The 8,309-nt window shown below is 46.3% G+C and overlaps 1 protein-coding gene across 9 annotated transcripts in view; it reads left to right on the top strand.

The window, feature by feature from the left end:
- The first annotated feature begins 1,101 nt into the window (after window positions 1-1,101).
- Window positions 1,102-8,309, top strand: part of PROM1 (prominin 1) — a 58,390-nt gene continuing 51,182 nt past the window's right edge. For 7 of the 9 annotated variants that reach the window (XM_042812739.1, XM_042812736.1, XM_042812735.1 and 4 more), the window contains exons 1-2: window positions 1,234-1,295; window positions 7,184-7,598. In XM_042812739.1, coding sequence (XP_042668673.1) covers window positions 7,379-7,598 — 220 coding nt within the window. In that variant the 5' untranslated portion in view covers window positions 1,234-1,295; window positions 7,184-7,378. Of the gene's footprint in view, window positions 1,158-1,233; window positions 1,296-6,996; window positions 7,078-7,183; window positions 7,599-8,309 lie in introns of those variants that run through there. The other 2 variants (XM_042812732.1, XM_042812733.1) reach the window with 2 other exon arrangements.

Raw genomic sequence — 8,309 nt, 5'->3', positions numbered from 1 at the left:
GTGCTGGCAAATGCCCTGAGTTGAAATACAGGTAAAATTCAGCCATGCCAAATACTGCTTGTGAGAAAAATATTCAATCCTTGGTCAAAGTTATAATAGCAAGACAGCCTCCTGCAATAGCAGAAGCCTTGGTTTCATAGAATTACAGAATAGTTGGGGTTGGAAGGGACATTAATGCCCATCCAATTCCAACCCCCTGCAGTGGACAGGGCTGCCACTCCCCAGCTCAGGCTGCCCAGGGTCCCATCTATCCCTGGCCTCTAGGGATGGGGTACCCACAGCTTCTCTGGGCAGCCTGCCCTAGTGTCTCACCACTCTCTGAGTAGAGAATTTCTTCCAAACATCTAACCTCAATCTCCTCTCTTCTAAGTTAAAGCCCTCCCCCTCCCATCCTTGGTGTCTTTCTACTTGCACAAAGTCATTTCCATCAGTGTCCTCTCCATCAGTGCTTTCGGGACCTCTGAGGAGCCAGTGTGGTCGTGGATGTCCAGTAGAAGTTCCTGAGTGGTGATGCTGGGCAGTGGAGGGCCTGGTAAGAGTTGTAGGAATTGTTCCCAAACCCAATGACTTGATATTGCAATGAGGGGTGTGGTTTTGAAATACCAAAACTGCAAATAAAAATCACAGAGGGCAACTGAGGAGAGCGCAGGAGCCTTTGGAAGTGTGTTACTGTGTCATGCATAAGGAAAGTTGCATCTTGTCTGACCGAGGTGTCACTGGGCTCAGAAACTAAGTCACTTTGAAGAAAAAACATGGACTCCAATCCCAGAAGAGGCGATAACCTTGTCAGGAAAGAAGGGCATCCACCGGGAGGAGTAAAACGAGATGTTCTTACAACAACTGATGAGAGAGGTAACCCGGCGGGGAGGAGAGCCGTGCCCACGCTGCCGCAGCCCGCCCAGCAACAGGTCGCGTCCGCAGCGCACCCACCGCGCCGCAGCCCGGCCCGAGCCCCAGTGGGGCGAAACGCCTCACGCTCCTCCTCTTCCTCCCCCTCTCCCTCCTCCGGCCCCGGCCCGCCGGGGTGGTCCCGCAGCCCGGCCCAGGGCAGAGCCCGCCCTCCGTAATCCATGCGCGGACTGCACCGTCGCTGCGCTCTGAAGCGGAGCGGGCCGAGCCAGGACCGGAGCCTCCGTCTCTCCGACCGCGCTCCGCCGGTGAGTGCCGGGCGCGGTGTGCGCGGGGAGGGGCGGCAGGTGGGGCGGGGCTCCTCCCGCTGCGGGCGGCACAAGTGCTGCCCTTCCCGGAGAGAAAGTGCGGCGGCGGCGCGGGAGAGCTCCTTCCTTGGGAACCGGGTGAGGGGAGCGAGCCGGGAGGAGGGCTCGGTTTGGGTGCCGGGAGAAGCCGGTTGTGGGAGCGGCGGGGATGGCTCCGGCTGCGGGAAAGGAAGGGGCTGCGGCACGGCGGCGTGCGGGGAGCCAGGGCGGGTCCGCCCGCGGAGGAGAGCCGGGCGGCGGGGACGGGGAGAGAGGAGCGAAGAGCTCCGGGGATGTCCGGCCGCAGCGTGGGGGGGGCCGGGGCCCTCCGCATTGCTTCGTCGCGGGGAGGAAACCCCCCGCCTCGGCGCTGCGGCGGAACGGTGGCTGCGGGCAAGGAGGGCGGCTCGCCCCTTCCCGCCGTGGGAGCGCGCTGCGGCGAGCGCCGCACCTGGGGCGGCTCGGCCTCTCCGCGGCGGGGCGGCTGCGGCGACAGGCATCGCTTGTCGCCATCCGAGCGCCGTGCGGGGGGAAGCGGCCGGAGAAACTACCGAGCGGTCCGCGTTCCGGCAGAGGCAGAGCTAAGGCGCCCGCGCTGCTGTGCGGATCGAGGACTTGGCGGCGTGGCAGGGGGCTGAGCCTCGCCGGCGCAAGTAATTGTAAAGATGAGGGAAACTTGGTCCGAGCTGCGAGGGAGCGCAGTCCGGTCTGCTGTTGGGGCTGCGCTCAGCCCTCGCTCGTTCCCGTTGCCGAAAAGCAATTACGGGATGGCTTTGTGGTGTTCAAGTGATGCTGAGGAGTGCTCTTCCAAGAAAAGGCTTTATGAGCACCGGGGTAAACGCATCGCTTAGCCTCATATTAGGTATTTGGTTTTGGATCATTTAGTGAAAACATAAACTTTTAGGCAGAAAGTCAGAGCTGTAGATCTTCTGGGAAGATATCTCACTTGGAGTTTATTTGTGTGCATATGTTAGTAAACTGCTGTGACTTCTATAGCAGCAGACAGTGTGGGGTTGGCTGGTTGGTGAGTGGGTTTTCTTGGTTCTGCTGGTTTTGTTTGTTTGGGGAGTGGGGGAGTGTTGTGCATATTCGTGTACTTCATACACAACCAGCTAGCAGCTCAAAGCTAACCTGGGTTCCACATACCCATGTTCCTGACTTGAGTGCTTCACATTGAGCACCAACAAGCACAGCAGGTGCCTCCTTCAGCTCCCGGGCCGGGGGGGGGGATTTTGTTTGTGTAGATGCCATCAGGCAGTTCTGTAGTCCCTGGTGCTTACTGGGCTTATTTGCATTCTACTCCTATGGCAACAGGTTGTAATCCTTGGTAGGCTTGAGAGAGATTGTGTCAGAAAACTGTACCTTTCTGACTTGATGGCGTCTGGCTAGCTGGCTGTAATGTATCTCATTTGCAGTTTTGTTTTAATGCACATCCGGGAGTTGAAGGCCAGCTGTAGCTACCTGTGTTGTGGCTGTCATAATTAATTTCAGTCTTCCGCTGGTTGCTTTCACTCGAACCTTGAAGGGTATTATGGACTCGGGTTTTCAAATGACTAATTAAAAAACATAACAAATGCAGCCAGCTTTTCAGGGTGGGCTTCCTGCGGACAGCTGCTTCTTCCCCTGTTCCGATCTGGTTTGCTGCCAAGAGGCTTCCACGTTGAGTTTGAGCAATGTAGCCTCTGGTTGATTGAATTTCAGTTCACAGGGTTAATCATAGCCACATGACTGCACTGCAGAGTTGTATTTGCATGGATTGCAATGTTAAATGCCAGTCCTGTAGTAACAAAGAGTGGGGCATCGTGATGCTTCTGAGGAGAATATCACAATGCTTCTGAGTTCTGCTCATTAGCGTAGGTACCATCATAACAGCAGTTACTGAACTTCTGCATCTCTATTTGTCTCTTCTTCTTAAACTTGCACTGCAGTTGCTGAAGCATTATTGGTTTTGGAAAGCACTGCAGTTTGTTTGTTTTTTAATATGATGTGATAATATTGCAGCACACAGGGCGAAGCAGTGATGATGTTCTCCTCACAGTGCTTTTTTTTTTTTTTTTTTTTTAAAAAAAAAAAAAAAGCCTAAGAATTCAGTTTAGTGACTTATATGGGATACTTAGGTGACAGCTGCAGAATAAAAAGCATAAGCTCCACTCTTGTAAAGTGGATGCTTGCAAACTGCACAGAAAATAAAGTTTTAATTGCTACACATCTTCCATAGTTAACAGATGGTTATTTTCTTAATCAAAATAGTAATGAACACCTTACTTGATAATTATTGGAAGCACTCCGAAGGTTCACACAGTTGATTTTTCTCTCCCTGTTTGCTTGAACATGGCACAAGTTGTGCAAGCAAACTCGTGCTGATGTCACACTGCTTTGTAGGAAATGAGACGGCCACACACTGCAGTGAGGATTATCATGAATGGTATATATGTCATTTCTATTCATATACCATGCTTGCACTTCTCACAATTTCATGGATTTTTTTTTTTTTTTTCCCCCGCTTTCAGCACTGTTCATCTAGCATATTCAGCTACTAATATGCTTCCAGCTCAGGTTGTGAGGTTTTTTTTTTTTTTTTTTTTTTTTTTATAGCTACTGAGGTGAAGGTAACTACGGGGAGCTTGCTACATCAGAGTTATTTTTAGGTAGGTTGAACAGCTATTGAATGCTCACAGGTAGCCTGAGTTATAGGTTTAATAGTGCTTCTGCAAGTTCCTGCTCACTATTAATGAAGCCTTTATATAGTTTAGGGACGATCTGGTGTCAGCCTGAAGGAATCACTCAATAAGCCTGTATATACCAAGTTCATTGCGATGGATTTGCCAGTAATGGGAGAAGGAGCACATCTGGTTGAATGCTGCAGGTTCTTTGATTTGCAAGATGCCTGCCTGCTTTTCGAGAAATACTGAATTTCATAAAAGCTCAGCTGAAAATTATACAGGCCTGGAGATTTCTGTAGTGTCTTCGGAGTGGAAAGGTGGTTGTACATCTCTATTCAGCAATACATTATTTGTGTCTGCAGTACAGGTAGTGTCCTTGCAATTTCAGTAGCATCCTTTTTGTGAAACTGCCGGGATTCAATATCAGCTAGTGGATGAGTTCATTCTTCTGCCAGGCATTATTTTTCAACATCAGAAGGACGTGTTGGTACTGCTTTGTTTTCCCATTTGTACAATTAGATCTAGTTTAAATTGTCCTTAGCCTAAAATTTGGTCGGTTTGGGGTGGGGAAACAAAAAACAGTTGTATGCGTCTTCCTCTTCCCCCTTCTCTCTAACATAACAGCTCACAACAGAAAACATGCCCTGTCTTCTAGCTCTGCCTTAGGACACCAGTTATGGTCATCTTCCTCTCCAGTTTTATCATTCACGAACACCCCTAGCATTCCCATGTAGTGTTTTCAGCCTGTTTTTGTCTGTGTCTGTAACTTCTGCAGGGGTCAGAGATGGTGTGTGTTGTCTCCTGATTTGCTGAGCTCTTGGAGAGCATTGAGAAGTCTCCGGAGCACTCAAATTTACACAGAAAATGTTCCAACTTTTTAGTAAGAGTTCAGCTTGGTTTATTTTATCGAACTTGCACAACCTTCACAGATTTGTCATTAGGAGAAAATAAAAATCTATGGCACTTAATTGGGATTTTGTGATACTTTATTCCATGGAGTTTTTGTAGATCTGATAATAAACTGCCGTCAAAGCAATTTGCATTTTCTTTTGATTTTTGCATTCAGCTGTGGTGTGGCAGGTGTATTAAAGAAAATTGTGCTGAGAAAAATCTCAAGAATCTCAGTCTCAAGAAATGATTGAAGGGGGAAAAATAATATGTTGGAGCTGGATAATTGATGGAACACCTCTCTTATGGGGACAGGCCGAGAGAGCTGGGGCTGTTCAGCCTGGAGAAGAGAAGGCTCCAGGGAGACCTGAGTGCAATCTTTCAGTACCTGACTGGGGGCTGTAAGAAAGGACAGACTCTTTAGCAGGGTCTGTTGTGATAGGATAAGGGGAAGTGGTTTCAAACTAAAAGAGGTGAGATTTAGATTGGATATAAGGAAGGAAAAAAATTATGCAAAGCACTGGCACGAGTTGCCCAGAGAGGTGGTGGCTGCCCCATTCCTGGTGACATTCAAGGTTAGGCTGGATGGGGCTCTCAGCAACCTGATCCAGCTGTTGGTGTCCCTGTTCAGTGCAGGGCACTTGGACCAGATGGCATTTAAAGGTTCTTTCCAACTAAACGGTCCTGTGATAAATTTTTTTTCTGGCATTATTATTTAACTAAGCATATCTTTCTGGAATGGAAATCCATATTTTTTTTCTTTAATGTCTGCTAAGATTTTATATTTCAGTGTTGGGCGTTATATAGAGAGAAACACGTAACATTGGCTCTTTGAGTATGGCTTGGTAACTCTGATGTTCATGGGATTATATAACTGTTTTTCTTGGTTTTCACTGGGCATTGGGTGGAAAAATAGATTTAAGTTTTCCTTTTTAGCTAGATTGGGTTTCAGGGAAACAAGATTGTCCCTAGTTCTTTGATCAGGTTTTGTATTTCTGTGTTCCATATTTTTCTTGATGCTAATCAGGCTTCTACATACAGGAAGGAGCAGTAAACAAGCCTGCCATGTGATTTCCAGTGAGTCAGTGCTGGCTTTCAGATAGGCAGCGTGTGTTTTACCAGGGAATGTAAAGCGTGGGAGAGACGAAGACTCACCTTGCTACCAACTTCAGAAGTGTTTTTGTCTTCAGACTTCCTTTGACGTGGAAGCACCTTGGAAGTGAAGAAGCTGCTGTGGCTTTGGGCTGGCTGCAGCTGTGATTGCAGTGTTGCTTTGCCCACTGTTGTTGTTTTGCACTGGGTGCTCCCTGCTTTCAGGTGGTGGCTGGTTGTGAGTGGTGCGTTCCCAGTCATCCCCACTGGTGGCATTCTGGTCAATGGGTGAAGGCTTTCCAGGAGTGAGCCAGTCTGATGGATGACTTCCAAAGTCAAGAGGGAGTAAACACTGCCTTTTATTGGTTGTGGGGTCTTTTTTTGAGTCGTTTTTTGTTGGATTTTTTTTTTTGGAGAGCACTGTGGCCCGTGCTGCGGTGAAGGAGTGTTAGCTAGCTCCAGGTAGGTGAAAATGTGGCCAAGTGTTTTGTTGGAAACTGGGAGATTTTCTGCTTGTTTTTCTTTTCTGACAGTAGATGAAAGTGTTGTGGTTTTGTAGACTGACAACATTCTTAACACTTCATAGGCATCCAGAGTCATCTTAATGCTACACAACTTCAACAAGACATTGTATAAAAACTATTGGCTGCTCGAGCTCTGAAGGAGAACGTTGTGAAAGTTTGAGTTCATAGAAAGCAATTGAGGACATGCACTGTTATCTTTCAGGAGGACAGTAGATTTTTTTTTCTCATTAAGTTTTCAATGATAAAAAGTTACTGTACTGTCAAAACAAGTGGAAGCTTAAATTCTTTCTTGAGATGAGTCTTCAGCCTTAGCTGTGAAATGGGTGTCACGAAGTGCCATCTGCAAGGTTGTTTGTGGGGAGGGAAGTGGGAGTGCTATAAACTAAAAAGTTACAGATTAAAGAAACTGCAAGATATAACTAGTAGTTGTCATCCTCTATAGTAACTAGAGGTAGCTGACTGAATGCAGACTACTGTGATGTGACATACTGTGTTTAGTTAGAACTGCAGTTTGTATGTTCTACCTTTAATTTTGCATATTTTCTCTGGAGCTGTCCCAGTGCTCTGCTTTGTTTTTGAAAACTCATTGACCTGGAACTGTGCGTAATTGTTTTTATCCCTCTTTCAAGTACAGCATGTGTAGCAGACCATTTTATTCACAGACTTCAGTTCTTTTTTTCCTCTGTCCTTCCAAGCTTGCTTTTACAAGTGATGGTAAGTTCAGTGTCTGCAGAAAATTGCAGGTATCTCGCAATTTCTGCTTGCATGCCAACACCGTAATGAGCTCAGAGTTTTTTTCTTTCTTTATTTCTTTTACTAGAGATGGTGCGCTGAGTCACTTCCATGAGCGGCTCCTGTACCACTCCAGAACAAGAAGACGGATGCTAAAGAATAAAGGTGTGAGGGCACCAGTGCTTTGCTGTTGAGAAGTCTAGCTCCTAAGTGAACGTACTGAAGATTTCTGGAGTTGGTGGGACAACTACCTCTACCTCAAATTTTATGAATACTGCTAGCCATGGCTGTGGAACTCTGTCTGCTGCTGCTGTTGTTTTGTGGAGGTACTATTTCAGAGGTTCAGCCTATATACAAGCCGCCTCCTGGGACTTTGGATTTTGGATTTGTACCTGCCAAGACATATGATACAGGTGCATACCATGAACCTGGGCCAATAGGAATTTTGTTTAAAGTAGTCCATGCCTTCCTGTATCTAGTGCAGCCCAATCCTTTTCCTCAAGGTAAGCAAACAAAATTGTTTTTGTTTTTCACTTTAAGATTTGTTACTGATTCATTCACATTATTGTAGATACCAAGACAGTAATTTGGAAGTAAATGCTAGTGGGGGCTTTATTAGTAGCATGCAGCATGGCCTGGGAATGTGCACAGTATCATGTCAGATAACATTGTTCTGTTCTGCATAGTTGGGTGTTATTAATGAAAAATGAAATGTTAATGAAATTTCACAGCACTTCTTAGATATCTCAAAGCTGTCACTGATACATTCGAGGCTGTTTTTTCTTATGTGCACTCAGAAATGTGGGGTTAGGAGTAAAGCATAATTTGCAGGAGTAAAGCATGATTTGCTTTGTATTTAATATTAAATCCATAAAAGACAGCTCATTAAGATTTGCATATTGTGATAATCGTTCTTCTTAAAATACAGCTTTATGGGATGTACTCTCAGAAGGATCATAGAAACGTAGCAACTAGAAATAAACTCCTTTTGTTTCCGTATCTTCATCCAGTCAACTCTCATAAATCCATTTCCATTATGCAAGCGTGCAACTTTGTGTTCCTTTGTGATCCAGAGTTAAGAATGAAAATGCATCTCTTTCTTTTCCATTCCTTTTCTACTGAGTTCTTGTAAAGGAGAAGCGGAGACATGAGAAAAGTGTGTGCTTAATGAGACTACATTGCTTGAAATGTGCTTTTGGGATCTGTGTGTTTGT

Source organism: Centrocercus urophasianus, unplaced genomic scaffold (assembly GCF_019232065.1).
Source record: "Centrocercus urophasianus isolate 14NV4802_14NV808 unplaced genomic scaffold, USGS_Curo_1.0 seq_13, whole genome shotgun sequence".
Classification (NCBI taxonomy): Eukaryota; Metazoa; Chordata; class Aves; order Galliformes; family Phasianidae; genus Centrocercus; species Centrocercus urophasianus.
The sequence above is the reverse complement of the archived record's forward strand: the minus strand, read 5'-3'. Positions and strand labels throughout refer to the sequence as shown.